This window comes from Ammospiza caudacuta, chromosome 25, assembly GCF_027887145.1.
Source record: "Ammospiza caudacuta isolate bAmmCau1 chromosome 25, bAmmCau1.pri, whole genome shotgun sequence".
In the NCBI taxonomy this organism is placed as follows: Eukaryota; Metazoa; Chordata; class Aves; order Passeriformes; family Passerellidae; genus Ammospiza; species Ammospiza caudacuta.
In genome coordinates this window covers 7,476,188-7,493,653 of record NC_080617.1, presented here as the reverse complement: position 1 = coordinate 7,493,653, position 17,466 = coordinate 7,476,188, and the positions used below count along the sequence as shown (strand labels likewise).

The window sequence follows — 17,466 nt, the reverse complement described above, 5'->3', positions numbered from 1 at the left end:
ACAGGCAGGAAGCCGAGCTGAGCTGCTCTAGCCCAGAATAGAAACAGGAAACGAGCCCGGCACTGAGCGCAGCACACAGCACAGCTCCTGCAGCGGCTCCCCTGGGATGCTCTGCGGAGGGGAGAACCCCTGGCACAGGGGATCAGCTCCCCTCAGAGCCCAGGAAGGGGTGCCAGGACAGAGAACTGCCCCACGGACACACAGCAAAGCTGCCCTGGGGCAGGGCTGAGTGTGAAAGGCGTCACTGAGCAGCTGAAGGTCGGGGTGGCTCTGGGGATGCTCTGCACAGCTAACAAAATATACAAACTTGGGGGAAAAGGCACAGCCTCCTCAAGGAGCCATGCAGGAATGCTGGCCACAGTCACACAACATGCAAACCTTGGGCAGAGGAGCACTGAACAAGGAAAAATACATTTTTACCTTACAGAATCACCACAGCCTGGATAAAACCCTGCAGATGGCACGAACTGAAGGCAGGCAGGGATCTGCACTGCCAGAGCTTCAGGTGCTCCTGGGGAAGCCCGGGGTGCTGGTGGCTTTATCTGCATATCCACTGTGCTGCCCTGCTTTGAAATGCACACACTGCTAATCCCTCTCCTAAGGCAAGCAATAAGAGGAGCTCAAAAGGCCAAACACAAACCAAACAGAAGCAGGAAGTCCCATATGGAAAGAGAAAAAAAGGAGAGGGAAAAAAAGAGGGGTTTGAAGTGACCAGCAGATTCAACTATAAAAGGTTCCTTCTTCCTGCCCCCTGAAAAAGTTGCCGAAATTATTCATTTTAAACTGAAATTTTAAGGAAGCAGGCTGCCTGCCTCCCTCCATGGCAGCTCTGACAGTTTTGTGCTGCATTTCAGCCTGTTGCATTGATTATTTCCAGGTCAGGGGACGCAGCTGACAGAGCTCAACTTTATTCCACTTCAAGCACTCCCAGAGCAGCTGAAATGACCAGTTGGAAAGGATGGAGAGCCCAAGCAGGGCTTCCTGAACGCCTCCTGTGCCCCAGCTCAGCAACTGCTCCGCTGAGGGAGAGATAATCAAACCAAAACCACCCCACAACTGCTGGGGACACTCACTGACAAGATTTTTCTGCCAAAGCTCTGCAGCCTCATTCCTCTCCCTACCCAACAAAACCTCATTTCCTTCAATCCACACTGCAAGGACCCAAGGACAGAACCCACACCCAGAAATGAACCTTGGATCAGGAATATTTTCAGTTGGTTAAAATCCTTTCTGCCATTGATAGGACACTTTTCAGATCAAAATTCACATATGAACCAGAGTGAAACATCACTAAATAAACAAAATGGTTTCCCAACAGGGCAAAACAGCAGAATACTGAGGTTAAAACTGTTCCCACTCTACAATAAGATGAAAATAAACTGTCCAGGACAGGGAGGAGATTTCTCCCTCAGGCTCACCACTACACTGACCAAACGAAGAACATTCTGGGGTAGGAATTCCAAAATTTTTGCCCCAGCTGCCCAGTTTGCTGCCACAAAAATTTAAACATGACCTTGCTGTGTCAGGAGCTGCAAAACCCTGCCAGACTCTGTCCTCCTGGTTTATTAATGGCTTTTGGGGCGAACCTGGGAGCTCAAACACCAGAGATGCCAAGTTCTGTGGCTGGGCAGGGATGAACAGCCTGGTGGAACCCCTGCCTCATGCCCCACATCCTTCCCAAAGACATCAGGAACTCCTTCAAGGCAGCCCATGAGAGAGACTGGGGCGAGGTAAAACCTGTCCCATGTTCCATAATGAGAGAGAAAATCCCTCCCAACAAACCCAACACTCCAAAGAGCCCTGCAGCAGAGCAGATCTGCAATCCAAACCCAAATGGATCCAATCTGCCTCCCCCAGAGCTGCTTCCATGGCTGCACAAAGGAACTTTTTACCTGGAAATGTGTGACTCCTTCAGCCTCAAAACCCAAGACTCAAAAGTCCAAGCTAGCACTGAATAAACTGGATACAACTCTCCAGGAAGAATTTTTTGCTAAGGAGAAGAAACGAGGGAATCTCCTGGGAGAAAGAGATCTATCCCAAGGATCACTATTCCTCTATTACACCCAGACACAGAATACTCTACTCCACTTCTCCTGTGCAATTGCAATCTAAGTTTAGTTTGGCTGCAATCCTGATGGAGACTCCCTGGGGAAGGAGTGAATTTTACAGAGAAATTCCTCAGCCTGCCTGCCACAGGAAGGGAGAGCAGCCAGGACACTCACAGGGAGGCAGGGCTCTTTACAAGGCACCAGGGAGAAAGTTTGGTTAATGACACAACAACCACGATCCTGTGGAAGGAATCCTGAAGGCCCCACCCAGAGGGATCCACAGGACATTCCTCAGGCAGATCCCAGAGCTGAACAACCTGACAATGTCCCTGCCAGGGGACCAGCACCTCCTGAAGGGTGATGCTCCAGCCCAAGGAATATTCCCTTTATTGCCCTGAATTCCAACATGAACACTATGCACAATATCCATGTGCAAAGGCCAAGGACTTGTAAAGGCACATAAATTCAACACTTCCCAAGAACCCAAAAAGCAGAACCTCCTTTTCCTTTTCCTGCTGGGCTGATCCCTGTTTAATTAAAGATGATGCATGGCATGATTTGCCCCAGTTCCAGGATACCCAATGAGCTTTTCCACAGCACCCACCAGACCTGGAAAAGGGCTAAGGACTCTCTAATAAAATTAAAAGCCCACAAACAAACTCTGCTCCTCTAAGTCATCCATAATGGCAAAACAGGGATCTGGGAATCCTCCTGAGCAGGATAAAACTTTCTCAACTAGACAGACTGAGCAATATCAGGAAGATAAAAAGAAATTGATAGTGCCCTTCCATGGAGATCTTGTGTTCCTGAGCATCCCCAGGCCAAACTCTGTGCAGGAGATTGATCACTGCAAACTGAAAGAAGGATTTGGCTGCCAGCATCCCAGAGATGCCTTTCAACACCCCACAGCATCCCTGTCTGGAGCCCTTCTCAGCTGGTGCTGTTCCTGTCCTACAGGATCCCAAAGAGACAACAAGGAATTATGAAAGATGTACAAGTGAGTCTCCTTTTTTTAATTTTTTGCCTACTAAGGAAGAGAAAGGCCAAAAATACACCAGGGTTGGGTAAGCTAAAGACTGCTTGATTTCTTAAATGCAAATTATTTGGTGGTAAAGCCAGGAAAACCTGATATTCCCTTGTTTCTAGGTTCCTCCACTCTTGCAGCTGGGATGGATTTCTTTTCTTAGACTGCTCAGGAGAGGGGACAACTTGAAAAGGGCCAAATATATTTAACCACAAGGTATAACACAAACTCCCACTTGGTGCTGAGAAGGAGCCACTTCTGCAAAGCCTGGTTCCTAATTCCTATAATCCAAGGCAGAGGGATCAGTGGGATCCAGGGAGGCTCCATCAGCAGTGCCTCTGAAAGGACTTCCCACCCTTCTGAGCTACAGCAATTGCTTCAATTACTTCAGTGCCTTCCCTTCTCCTGAGCTGCTCGCCAGAAGATGGGTCACATGGAAGAACTTGTGGAGAGGCAGAGTGGAAAGAAACATGCTATTTAAAAAGATTCTTTTTTTCCCCCCAGGCCTCAGAACAAATTAAATCTTTGTAATCAAGGTCCAAAAGGAAAAAAAGGAAAAAAAAAAAAAAGCGAAGAAAAAGCAACAACCCACAACTACTCCCATTAGGTGGTCAGCACTAGAATCACTTTATATTTTGGGTGACAATTTGTACCCACAATCTGAAGGCATTATTTCAAGGGGCTGGTAACAAAGCTGTTCTCATGGCTGGGAGCAAAAATAACTCAGTTCTACACACAGCTCACTCCTCTGGCCAATCCAGCTGCAGCTCCCAGCACTGACTTAGCCAGTGGCTAAAGAAAAAAATGAAACCTCACTCACTTCCTACTGGTTAGAACAAAAGTTACCAGCAAAATTGGAACTCAGCAGCTCCAAACTTCTCTTCCAAGCCAGAGGCACAGACCAACTTGTGCAAGCTAACCTAAACTTTCAACCCTTCTCTGTTTCCTTGATGTTTTAATACAAAATTAAACTACTCTGGCCCAAAACCTGCTGAAACACTGGGCACTAGCCTCATCCTCAACTGGTCACTGCACATTCAGATTTAGGATGCCAAAGAAAATCCAATTCTCCATCTGCCAAGGAAGGAGCTACGTGGGACTGATTTTTCTCACGCCAGATACCAATGAATTTGTCTTTTTCACCAACTGTTCAGCCAGACTGGACCAGAGAAGCCCACTGATGCTCCAATGCCAGTCACCAGTGCCACAGTGGGCTAAGGAACAGGAAAATCAGGTAGAAATGAGGATTTTCCTGGAGGCCAGGGCCTGCTCTGAGAGCAGTGAGGTACTTCAGACTCTGCACACAGAGAACACAGAATGAACTGCTTTAGGCAGCACCTGCAGACCAGAGCACTCAGGGTTAAACTCCCCTCTCAAATCCATTACTTTTGTAAATTACATTCAACCTCCAGTGGGAAGTAGGAAGCTAATGACTTAGCAAAGAGCACAGGCAGCCTCCATGGCTCCCATTTCCACGTGGAACAGGACCAGTGCTCATTTTCCTGCTGTGCTGCTGATTGCCCTCGGGCCAGGCCCCACTCACCGGCAGGCTGGAAGGTCTGGACTGAAGATTCAAGTTCATCTCTTCTTGCCCTTTACTGGAAGCCATTGAAGGAGCAGAGGATGCCTGGGACCCAAACGAGTCTTGAGATAACTCCTGAAACATCAACCAACACACACAAAAAAGTCACAAATGGGAATACAATGAGGCCTCTGCTGGAATCACTCTGGGATATTCTCACATTGTGGCAGATTTATGTCCCCTTGGTGACATTTGCCCAAAACAGGAGGTGAGAGCCAGCACTGAAAGCCAGCAGCACACACAGATAGTGCTCAGAGCTGGGAGCACAGGTCCAGGGCATGACAGAAGAGCTATTCCCAGCTTTCCCTCATCACAGACTCTGCCACAGGCTGTCCTGGATCTGCCCCTCTGCTTCCTCACCTTCACCTTCACCCTCATTCCAGGTACATCTTTACACAAACAAGACAAGTCATTTAAACCCTTCCACTTCTCAAAGGCTACTCTGGATGCATTGCAGTGTTTGCTGAAAGGTCCCAAGCATTGTTTCTCCTCCCCAAAGCCAACTTTTGCTTTTGCTGGTTACCACCTCTGTGAGCCACAGGAGAAGCCACCAGCTTTGCCCATTTTGTCCTACCCAGCTCACTGTGTGTAGCTAACCAATTCTAACAAACAGACCACAAGCTTTGCCCCATGTTGTACAACCCAGCACTCTGTGTGTAGCTAACCAATTCTAACACACAGAACAGGAGCTTTGCCCCATGTGGTGCCACCCAATTCTCTGTCTGTAACTAGCCAGTTCTCTGTGTGTAACTAACCAATTCCAACACACAGACCAGGAGCTTTGCCCCACACACAGTGCCCCAGAGCAGGAGAGGAGCAGGCCAGCCTACCTGAGGCGGGGGGAAGCATTGCTGGCTGTAGGCTGAGGGGCTCCCTGTGTGTAGCTAACCAATTCTAACACACAGAACAGGAGCTTTGCCCCGTGTTGTCCCACCCAGCTCCCTGTGTGTAGTTACCCAATTCTAACACACAGACCAGGAGCTTTGCCCATATTGTGCCATGCGGCTCTCTGTGTTAACTAACCATTTCTAACGCACAGACCAGGAGCTTCGCCCCACACACAGTGCTCCAGAGCAGGCCAGCCTACCTGAGGCGGGGGGAAGCGCTGCTGGCCGTAGGCCGAGGGGCTCTTTGTGTGTAACTAACCAGTTCTAACGCACAGACCAGGAGCTTCGCCCCACACACAGTGCCCCAGAGCAGGCCAGCCTACCTGAGGCGGGGGGAAGCGCTGCTGGCCGTAGGCCGAGGGCTGCTGCGGCGGCTGCGCCGGCGGGTACGACGAGGAGGGCTGTGCCAGCGCCGCGGGGGCCGCGGGCTGCTGCGCCTGCTGCTGCTGGTACGGCGACTGGGACTGCTGCTGGGAGTAGGGGGGCTGGCCCGGGGCGTGCTGCGGGGCCGCCTGCTGCGGGTACGGGCTGGGGGGCTGCTGATGGGGCGGCTGCGCCGGCGGCTGCGAGTACGGCGGCTGCGCCGGGGCCGGGGGCTGCGCCTGCTGCTGCTGCTGGTACGAGGGCTGCGAGTGAGCGGGCTGCTGCTGCTGCTGCTGCGAGTAGGGAGCCTGCTGCTGCTGCTGCTGCTGCGGGTGAGGGCTCTGCTGGTTGTAGTAGGGGCTCTGGCTCTGCTGCCCGTACGCGCTGGGGCCCTGCTGCCCATACGGAGGCATCTGCAGGGGAGAGAGGGAGGTGAGCCAGTCACAAGGGAGTTACACACACACACACACAGATTCTGCTCCAGAAGCAAAATTCGAGAGCAGTAAATGCACTGGAATTGCCACTATCTAGATACTTCCCAGAAAACAGCAGAAGTCACGTCACACACTCGTGTCACACACTCGCGTGTGACATTATTCTTGGCAGTAACCAAGTTATAACAGGCATCATAGCTAAGTTTTTAGGGATCCCTATCTGACCAGCCTTCAATAAAAGTAACATTGAAAGGAAAGACTGCTTGCTCCAAAGACTTAAAAAAACAAATAAAAAATTGCCTTTTGAATCCTGCAAACAGTCCAGCAGGCGCCACTTGGATCATGTAATGAGCCAAAACTGACCTGGAGTCATTTCTTGTGCAAAGAACAGCTGTGTCTCTAACTCAGCACAGCAGAAAGAGGATCTCCCTCCCCTGCTATTTATTTTTCCCTTGCTGGATTCACTGCTCTGCCACCGCCTCTCTCAGACAAGGACTCCCCAGGCTATGGATCCCACCTGGATGCAGGTGCGGCACAGAACCCAGCCTGGAGAAATGCCATTGTGCCCAGGCTGGCTGTGTGTCCCTGCCCGCCCGGCTGTGCGTGCCAGCTGCGGAGCTGTACCTGCTGTGCATAGGAGATGCCGCCCATGGCACTCTGCGTCCTGCTCTGCATGGCCATGGGGTATCTCTGGGGGCCCTGGGGCCCGTAGGGCTGCCCGGGGTAGCCGTGGCCCTGCTGCGGCCCCGCCTGCGGCCCCGCCTGCTGCGTGTAGGGGTTGTTCCCTCCGTAGGGCTGAGGCCTCATCTTCCCCATCTGATCCATCGGGCTCGCGGGCTGCAAGGCAATGCAGGACACGTCAGGCACATCCAGACACAGGAATCGCTAATTTAAACATCACAACTCCCCAAACACCCTGCAGAAATTCAGCAATTCGTCACCAAGGAGAAGCTCTGCCTCTTCCCAGGGGCTAAAGCCCAAAGTTACATTTGGAATTACAGCAGGATTCCTGCTGCCCTCCCAAACCCACCACTGCACCAAGAACAAGCCCAGTGAGAAGTCATTTAATGCTGACATCTCTCCCGTGGCAAGACAGGGAACAAGGGAGGAAGGATCATCAAGAAAAATCAATTATCAGCGGAAGTGACTTTTCCCCATTGTAGGTAGTAGTTTAATGTCCAGATATTCCACAACAAGTTAAATTTAGGCTGAAAATTTAAATATTCACAAGAAACACTGCTTCTTTCACGTATAACAAGGTCTCCCAAAACACTACAGGCTGTTAATTTACACTTATGCATTTCAATTAATGCACACTGATGTAGTAACACTGGGCAGTGCTGCTGACATCCACAGTCCTCAAGACTGCAGTTTCATTTTTGAATCTATTTTTTACATGTGCTTTGTGTCCGCTGCCTTTTGGAGAATAAAGAGTTTCTAAATCAAATTTTATACAGATGCATGTAAAACACTTTGTCAGCCTCGAAAGTCAGGTCCCTGAGCTTTAGAGCAGAGACAATGAGTGAAGAAATGCAACTTTCCTTGGACTTCATTTGTACTATCCCTGCCTGGAGCCAAGGTTTAGGGAGAGTCAATTAGATTTCCTGAAAACACTGTAAACCTCAACACTATAGACCTCAAAACAGGGCTTTTCACCTTGGCAATTATCCCCCACTAAAGCAAGGGCTGTTCTGGCATGCTGACCTCTAAAGGAATCCCAGCACAGTCCTTAACCCCCATTCCTTGGGCTGAATGGGAATCCTTCCCTGAGCTCCTGGTGATCTAACTAATCCCAATTAGATGTTTTCCACAGATCACCATGACAATGGACTCTATTACACCATCCCTTCCTGCCACCAGCCCCGGGGTGGTGTTTGTACAGATCCACCCTCCCTGGCAGAGCTCAGGTGCTTGAGGAGTGGCCCTGCAGGTCTGCACAAGCCAACATCACACACAGCTCAGGCTGGAAACCCCACAGAACGCTGGAGACCAGAGCAGGATTCCACTGGTGCTTGCAGAATCCCCCCTTGCAGCATGCTGCACTGGAGAGAAAACCCATGGTAATGAAGAAGGAAAGTCCTTGCAGCATGCTGCACTGGAGAGAAAACCCATGGTAATGAAGAAGGAAAGTCCTTGCAGCATGCTGCACTGGAGAGAAAACCCATGGTAATGAAGAAGGAAAGTCCTTGCAGCATGCTGCACTGGAGAGAAAACCCATGGTAATGAAGAAGGAAAGTCCTTGCAGCATGCTGCACTGGAGAGGAGCCTTCCCCAGCAGCCAGCACAGCTTGGAGCCCCAGCACACATTTGTGTGCCCAGCTGTCAGTGCAGGGTGGCTGCCAGGGAGGCTCAGCCCAGAGCCAGCAGCCAGCACAGGGACAGCACGGGCAGCTCGTGGGCTCTGCTGGGCACCAGGGGCTGGCACTGAGGGGGGATGGCAGGAAAAGCCCCATTGCTGGGAAAGGGAAAGCTGCTGGCTCCACAGGAACTGGGCTGGCTCTCAGAGCAATCGGTGTCAATATGGCACAAAGGGACGGAGAGCAAAGCCCAGGGGCTCTGTGCTGCTCAGGGCACCCATGGACTCTGCCAAGCTGGAAAGGACCCAAAGGATCCAACTCAGCCCTGCACAGGACACCCCAGAGTGACCTCCTGTGCCTGAGAGCGTGTCCCAGCTGCTCCTGGAGCTCTGGCAGGCTTGAGAAAGCCTGGCCACCCTGTGGAAGCTGCCCCCAGCCAGCGCAGGGCCCTGCAGAGGCAGATTTTGGATGCCCTCCCACGCTCAGCTGTGCTGGCTGTTCCCATTCTCATCCATACTGACACCAAACCAGCCCCGAACAAGTTTTATTCTGTGTTTCGTGTCCAAGCTCTCACAGATGGGGAGGGACAAGGGCAGAGGCTGCAGCCCCCAGGTCCCTGCCCTGGGAATGCCAGGCACCCACACAGGGTCTGTGCCAGCTGGGAAAAGGAGCTTCCATTCATGGGGGCAGAAAAAAGAGATCTTTGAAGGCTCTGGTGGAGCCCTCAGAGCTGCAGGGCCTCAGTCCTGAATGGAGCACCCATGTGGAGCTCCCATACACCTTAAAAGATGCAAATTGTGTTTACATCTTCTCAGCAATTGTCCCTGGTGCTTCCCAAGTCTTGCCTTGTGGGTATCCCCTTGCATTACTGACATCTTCTCCCTGCCCACATTATGTCCTTTGGTATGTAAAAACAGGGCCACCAGGAGCCTTCCTACCCCCTGGCTTTTGACTTCAGCCTGCTCTCACCACCCCCAAGCACTCACATCCTTCCTTCCACCTGACAAAGTGCTACTTTGGGGTTACTGACTAAATATTTCAACATCTTTTCCATTTGCTACGCGCTTCCTCCTGGTTGTAACTCACCTTTGCAGCCCGCTACCAAGGGCAGCTTCTCAAATACATTCTTTTTCGGGTTTTTTTTTAACTTTTCTTTTTTTCCTAAATACACTCACACCACATGCTGCCACCCCTGCACTGATTGTCTTGTGTGTGGTCACCCACAAGACCAACCATCTCTTCAGGGAGGAGAAAACAAGGTGAAGATTCACTTTTCCATGACTCCTACAGGAAGCATGACAACTACTAAAAAACTTCCAAGAAACATTTGCAACTGTTTATGCAGTCATTAAAAAAAAAAAAAAAAAGAGAGAGAGAGAAAAGAAAAAACCCCAAAACACAAACCCCAAACATCTTTCCAGGATGTGACCAAGTCGTCACCTTGGCTGCTCAGCGTAGGAGGACACGACGTGCCTCAAGCTGCCTCCCTTCCACCAGGCCCTAGCACAGAGAGGGTGCTAAAAACAAACACCAAGAGCATCTAGATTGCAGCCTTATGGATAAAATTCTATCACCAGGAGGAATGTAAATGCCAATTAATCCCTAATGAAGGAACTATTTCATACACACGCTCCTGACTCATAGCAAGGCTAATTCGTGCTCCCCAGGGTTGCCCTGTACATCTCAGATGCTGCCATGTGCTGTTTCTTCCTTCAAAATATGCCATTAATTCAGAATATCCCACACAAGGGGCTGTAACTGGACCTGGTATTGCTGCTGTGGCTCCAAGAGTCAGCCATCAGGAATTGCTGCCCCAAAACCCTTTTGGGGAGTTTAACTCCATGTGCCTCAAGGAAAGGACCAAGCTGGAATTCAGGATTGATCCAGGGGCTGTGTGGGTGCTGGGAGAAGCAGAGGCTGCACAGCCCCTCTGCACAGCCCTCTCACAGAGATGGGCAGGGTAAATAGGGAAATACCAAACCCTGACTGCAAAAGGCTGGAAATTCTTCTCTGGGCTGATACATGGGAAATCCTTTCAATAGGAAACCGCAGGAGTAGATTACTGTGATTACACTTCAAAAGCAAAGGCCCTGCCACAGAGAGACATAATTGAGAGAAAGTGTTGCTCCTTGATCACTGAAGTCCAGACCCCCTGCTTACACCTCCCTGCATTCATAGAAATTGCTTCTATTCTCCCTCAATCCCACTATCTCTGCTGTTGTGCAACACCAGTAAGTACCAAAACTCACAAAACATTGTCCTGCCACCAGTCAAACTCCCAAAAACAAAGCTGTGTGGTTTGGTGAGTAAAGAGAGTGACCAGAAACCCATGCTCCAGAGAAACTGTGGAGCTTTTGGGGTAATTTAAGATATTTCTAGACTAAGAGTTTGTAACAGCAAGCCCAGAGTGAGCTTGAAATTGCCGAGTTCAAAAGCTCTTGAAATCACTCTGTGTGATGTGAAGGGTGTCAGGCCCCTATAATGAGGCAGTGCACTGAAACCAGCTCTTCTTCCAAACAACACCAGGGTTTTCCCTAAGAAACAAAAAAGGCTTGAGGCAGACAAGAGGATTCCATGAACAATTCCTTTCAGATTTTGTCCAGTGGAAGAGAAATTTGGCCTCTTGAATGAATGGCTTGGTTAAATTGGAGAGGACATGCTATTGGTCCTGTCAGGAAAGTGAGTAAAGGGAAGAGGCAAATCCCACTTCGGAAGCAAGAGCCAAACTCTCCACAGCTGTACAGAAAAATGAAATTCTGACCTTCCCCATTACCTTATTACATATTTGTATTTTATTGGGCCAGAGGAAGAAAAGGAAGGAGAGTGATTTACTGAACTCTCCAGTTTCAAATCAGCGTCACTCAATTATTGGCAAACATGGGTGTTGGCCACAACTGGTTTCTTCAGCTGCCCCCTCTGACCCCCTCAAAAAAAATAAGAAGGCTGAAAAAATAAGAGAAAAGCCCTCAGCTCCCACCTTGGCTTTGAAATCTTTTCCTGACCAGCTTTGTTGTCCGTTATTTGTGATAAAAAAATAATAAAAGGCATTCCTGGCTGTTTAACCGAGAGAAGCCCTAATTGATTCCCACAGTCATTAACCTGCATTTTACCTCGGAGAGTGGTAGTTAAGGAAGTCGGCACTGCTATTTATAACTCATCTCAAATTGAGGGCAGACTGCCTAAAATCTAACACATCCCAGCTGTACTCCTGTTTGAACTGGGGCCAAGGGAATTTTTTAAAGCAATCTTGGCACTGAATGAATGACACCAACAGTATGAGCGCGTGTGGTTGTGTTGTGGTGACGTAGCTGGAGGTGGAGGGGACGGACGGGGGGGCCGCTCTCCGTAATCCCTCTCCCCAGCCCAGCTCAGCCCCGAGCCGGAGCCGCCCACCCAGAACCAAACACAGGAAACGTCTTTTCCTGCGCAACGCCTTCGAGTGAGAAGCACATGGCTAATCTGCATGAAAGCAAAGCCACGCCACTGCTGCCAGCAAGGTTGAGCCCGGAATCCCCGGCCACCGAGCGAGCGCTGCCTGCGAGGCCTTGGACCCGCGCCGGGAATCCCAGCGAGGGCCAGCAACAGATGGGGAGGACCCCGGCAGCACCAGCCATTGTCTGGCTGCTCACACTGCCACAAAGAGAGCCTGCAGAGCCCACGGGGAGCTGCCAGCTGCTCCCTGGCCACCCCAGCTTGGCCAGAGAGGGGTCACGGAGCGAGGTGGAAGCGGCCGGGCTGAGACGATGCTGAGCAGCACCAGGGATGGGTAACTCATCCCCAGGCTCAGGGACAAACTGCTCACCCCTCCAGGGGATCTCACTGCACTGAAGTGGGACTTGGGGAACAGGGATGAGGGATTCGACCTCCCACCTTTAAACCCTCATCCTAAACCCTCCAACCCCTGCCCCTTTCCAACCCCTGGCCCTTTTCCACCTTCCAAGGGCACTGTGAGAGTTCTGCTGCTGCAGCACCGAGGCCTGAGACACACAAACCCCATTTCCCGTGTGATGGTGCCAGCTCACAAAGCACAGGGCTCATGAACAACGTGAAACACAGGGAGGCATTGCCCAGAGCTGGCACCGAGCCCTGGGCATCACCAAAACCAGGCAGGCTGTGGTGATTGCACTGCTGAGAGCAGCAGCTCCTCTCCTGCGACAACACAACCACAGCTGATCCACAGCATCACCAAAACAGGACTAATGGGGACAGGGACACAACAGCACCCAAGGGGAACACAGGAGGCTCCAGCAAACCCCAGCTTGAGCTGGTCACTCCTGTTTGCACATCAGACAGTCTCACACCCACCTGTGCCTTCCAAAATCCCCCCCAGAGGTGACTCTAACTCCTCCACAACTGGAGGAATGATCACAAACCAACAACCGTCCTCGTTCGGGAGCAAACACGGCTCACCTTGCAGTGGGGAGCTCTTTCATCTGCTCTATTTAAGGTGCAACTGGCTGTGCTGAGGTCAACACCCCGGCCTGAACTCGCTGCCTTTTATAGCCGGGTCATGCTCCAATGCCTCTCTTCCATGGAGGTCTGCTTTAAAGGGGGACAGAACAGGCTCAGGGGAAGCTGCAGTTAAAATAAAGATCCTCCAGCAGGACATGAAGATACCCCCAAAAGAAAACACCTGGAAAACCCATGGTAATAATCACTCCATGAGGTGTACCACCACCTCACTGGGACAGTTTCAAAAAGGAGCCTGTTTCTCCAAGAACATCGTCACAGAAATGCACAGTTCCTTTTTTGCCTTTCCCCTCCCTTCTTAAACCTGAGAAATCCACCAACTTCCTTCAGTCCCTCAGCTCACACAGGGCAGACCCCAAGCCTGTGCCGAGCTCCCACCAAGGGCTTTCCTTGCCTTCCCCAGGGCAGCCCCATCCCTTTGGAAACCCCACTCCCTTCAGGAAGCAGTTGGGATGTTCAGACTCACACCCATAAGCCTGGAGTGCCAAAACCTGACTTCTGCAATACAGGGTTACAAATGCTCATCCCTTGGAAACGTGCAGGACAAATCCATTTTCACATAAGCTACAGAAAAATAAAACTCCTCCCTCACCCCCACAAATCCCAGAATCTAACTTGGATTTGGACACATAACCAGGAGGTGATGTATTGTCATCTCATTGTCAATGGCCAATGCTGATGAAAGTTTGGCTGTCAAAACAGATGACCTCTGCTCCACAGTTTCAGTTCTGCAACAGAAAGAGCCTGGTTTTTCTTCTGACTTTTCCCAGTAGGTCAGAGTTTGACCCCAGACACTTTCTATTCCTCTAAACCTCTGCTAACACCCCGATCTCAGAAGAAGCTCACGACATCAACACAGGAGGGGAACAGGACTCTTGCTGCATTACTTCAGCCACCTGCTTCTATCTGGAGCTCTTGCAAAGCCCAAATCTGTCCTGCTCAATGTCTAACCCCTCCTTGATCATTTATTACACCATTTTTGGGGGGAGATCTGCTGTAAATCCAGATCCTGAGCTGCACCAGTGGAAGGAAGATGAGTGAGTTTCTCCCAGCAGCCATCCTGTGACCTGTATCTCCCTGCTAAACACAATCCAGTAATTACCCATTAACGTTTCTCAGCAAGAGCCCAGTCCACACATCTCAGAGGACTTTCCAAAGCACAGCTCTTACTAAGATTCTTCTAATTGATTAAAACTGACCAGAGTTTTGATTACAGGATGTATCATTATGGAAGGTCTCATTCCTGAAAGAAGTCAATCGGCAGAAGGTGATGTGGTGGGAAGTGAAATGAGAGTCACCCCTCAAAGCCTCACTGGGAACAGCCCGACAGCAGCACAGTGCTCATGCCCAAGTACCAGCAGAGTTGTGTTATTTTTTATTTTATCAAAAACTGGAGGGTGGGAAGGTGTCAGGTGTGCCACAAGCACCACGATGGTTCCTCATGGACACCTCTCCTGTCTGCAGGCTCAGAGCACATCCCCATGGGACAGCACAAGGGATTCCCCCATCACCTGAACATTAACAACAACCAGAGGACTCAATCCCTGTCCCTCCACCTCAACTACTTATACTGTGGCAGATCATTCTGAAAAACACCATTTACTGATTTAACAGCAGTCAAAATTAACAAAAGATTATGATTACTGTGCAATAGCTGATGACCAGTGAAAATTTCAGGCATTTCCCAGGCAGCTGGGTCAGATGATGCAGCTTGTTATTCAGAGTGTGTGATCCCCATACAATTTATAGTTTCACCTTACATTTAAAACACAATTTCCTTCTATCCAGAGAACTAAGTAACAAGCTATCTATCCCTCACTGTCAGGCTTCAATTCACTTTACAAGCACATTATTCAAGCAACTCGCCCCAGGATTCCCCAAGTGCCACTGCTGACTCCACCCAAAAATCCAAGCAACACCGAGACGTAAAGAAAACTGCGCCTGAGCTCCATGGGAGATGATCCAAAGGAACATGTGATCCTTGTAATGAGGTGCTGCTCCTTTTAAGATGGAAAGAAACTTCCTTCCTGAATATTAAATCAGGCTTTAAGTTCAGCCAGCCTCCTGCTTCTGCTCTAATGAACTGGAGGCCAGTCAACAAAAGGGCTCTCGAAGGTCTGCTCGCAGCTCCAGCCCGGCTGCAAGGAGCCCCTGCTGTACCCCAGCAGTGGGACCGGGCCAAGAGCAAGCCAGAAAAAAGGCAGCAGGAGGAAGGGCTAGGCTGGAGGAGCAGAATTACACTCAGTGTCACCACTGCCTCAGTGATCTCACTCCAAGGAGCACGAGAGCAGCTGTTCCCCATCACCAGCCGGGGAGTCCCAAAATATTCGCTCTGAACAGCGCTGGAAACCTGAAAGGGCTCCAGATGCCCCGTAAATGCATTCAGACACTGCAACCTGTGGCAGACTTCAGTCATCCAGCTAATTCCCTGTAACCCCTGCTTCCTTTAAAACAAGTCCTGCTGATCTCACGGGCAGATGTCTTTTGCTACTGAGCACGAGGGATGTTTCCCAAAACTGGAGGTCTGAAGGAAGAGCCAACGCAAGGGCTCACTGCAGTTTGCTTTCTAGAATAAAGGCAGTTTTATCAGTTCATTAAAAGCCTTTTCTGCACAGAAATCTGAGGGTGCTGGTGCATGCTCTGGAGTTGATAAGACACCTCCAGCACAGCCTCCTGGGTTCCTTTCTAAGAACACTTTCCTGATAAATCTTCATCTGCAAAATGCAGCAGCACAGGTTTCTACCCACTTGTGTGTCTGAAAGCTCCATCTGTATTTGAATATCTCATCACTTTGCAAATTCATCTCATTTTACACCAGAATAAACACTGGCTGAACAGACTGAACTGGACAGGCAGACTCCCATGACCCCTTCCCACGCCGGGATGGGCATTCCTGGGGAGCCTCTGGGACCAGCTCAGGGCTCTGAACAACCCCAGGTCCCCACAGCCCCACCTCTCCTGCCACATACAGCACCTCGAGGGAGGAGGACACAGCCACCCTGATCCCTGCAGAGCTGCAGCTCCTCATCCCAGAGCTCCATCTTATCCACAGCTTCCACAGGAGCTGCGTGTCGGGGCCTGCAGCTGCTCCAAGCCACGGCTCAGCCTCTCCCCTGCTCCTGCAGAGTGCCTGAACTCATTCAAAAGTGCATTGTGGAAGATAGAAACCATCCAAGAAGTGTGAGGCTGGGCATGAACCTGTGGAAGACAGGCAATCCCAGATTGTGCCAACACAACCCATCCCCTGCGCTCCACCACACTCTCACTGCCCACAGCTCCACAGCGGAGACCACCCTGGCCCTGGGATGGGGTAACAGGGGCCACCCCAGCCTTGGGATGGGGTGACACAGGCTTGGCTGCTCTCACAGCCCTAGCCCAGCCAGATAAACATCACTGATCACCCCAAGAGTCCCTCAAACACCCCTGGGGTACAGGAGCTGTCACCACACACTGCGCCACCAGCCCCGCTGTTCCCTCCTCGGGAAGTAACTCAGTAAATTCCAAACCCCCTCCCATCACTCCCGACCCGAAACAAGGTAGCAAAGCTTTGTTTTGCTAATAGGAAACAGAAAAGTTACGTTATTTCCCTTGTCATTACAGCAGCTGACAAATCCGGGTGCTATTTTTGTGGATTTTATTGAGCCTCCTCTTATTTTAGCCTTAAAATTCAACCTTCAAGCCTCCACTTCAGTTCCACGGAACCAAAAATATTTAAAATTGCAGTAATGACAAGTTACCATCTGCATTTACTGAGGATGGGCTCTGTAACTTTACAGCAAAGCCACAAGCAATCTCCAGTATTTACACCCAAACGAGCTATTTGCATCCAGCTAAGCCGGGCTGCTGGGGAAGAGGAGGCTGGGGGAGATGGAAAGTCTACGTGGGCAAGAAACTTGGAGCTGCAGCCAAGGCAGCTCCAGACAGCAGGGAAGACACTCCTGGAGCTTTCACCAAGCCAAGGCTTGGTGATTCAGGTTCACTACAGACACATCCTGAGTGCCACAACGTCCTTGTTACTTAATTTTTTAATTTTTTTTTTTTAAAGCCCACCAGGCCTTGCTTACAGTAATTTTTGAAGCCTGGTTCTGTTGCCCCACGCTCGCTTCTGTCCTTGGGCTTTTATTGCATCTCCACCCAGAAAAATCCAGCTTTCTTTCCAGGCAGAATGAACAACGTGGGGAGTTGCTTAGCGAGTTAAGAGTGTGTGCTGGCAGCTGGGGAGAGGATACAAGAATTCCCAAGCGTGCCAATGCCATGGGGGCAGGAGGAACAGCCAACGCTGCAAAGTCTCCACTGGTTCCAGGAACAGGTATAACGAGAAACTGTAAGGCAACTCGTATGAGGAAAGGAAAGGAAGATGA

The 17,466-nt window shown here is 50.5% G+C and overlaps 1 protein-coding gene across 2 annotated transcripts in view; it reads right to left on the bottom strand.

Annotated features, from left to right (window-relative positions):
- ARID1A (AT-rich interaction domain 1A) overlaps nucleotides 1–17,466 on the bottom strand; it is a 53,149-nt gene that overhangs the window by 24,705 nt on the left and 10,978 nt on the right. For both annotated transcript variants that reach the window (XM_058819633.1, XM_058819634.1), the window contains exons 2-4: nucleotides 6,963–7,175; nucleotides 5,865–6,317; nucleotides 4,616–4,729 (exon numbers count right to left, since the gene is read on the bottom strand). In XM_058819633.1, coding sequence (XP_058675616.1) covers nucleotides 4,616–4,729; nucleotides 5,865–6,317; nucleotides 6,963–7,175 — 780 coding nt within the window. The remainder of the gene's footprint in view (nucleotides 1–4,615; nucleotides 4,730–5,864; nucleotides 6,318–6,962; nucleotides 7,176–17,466) is intronic.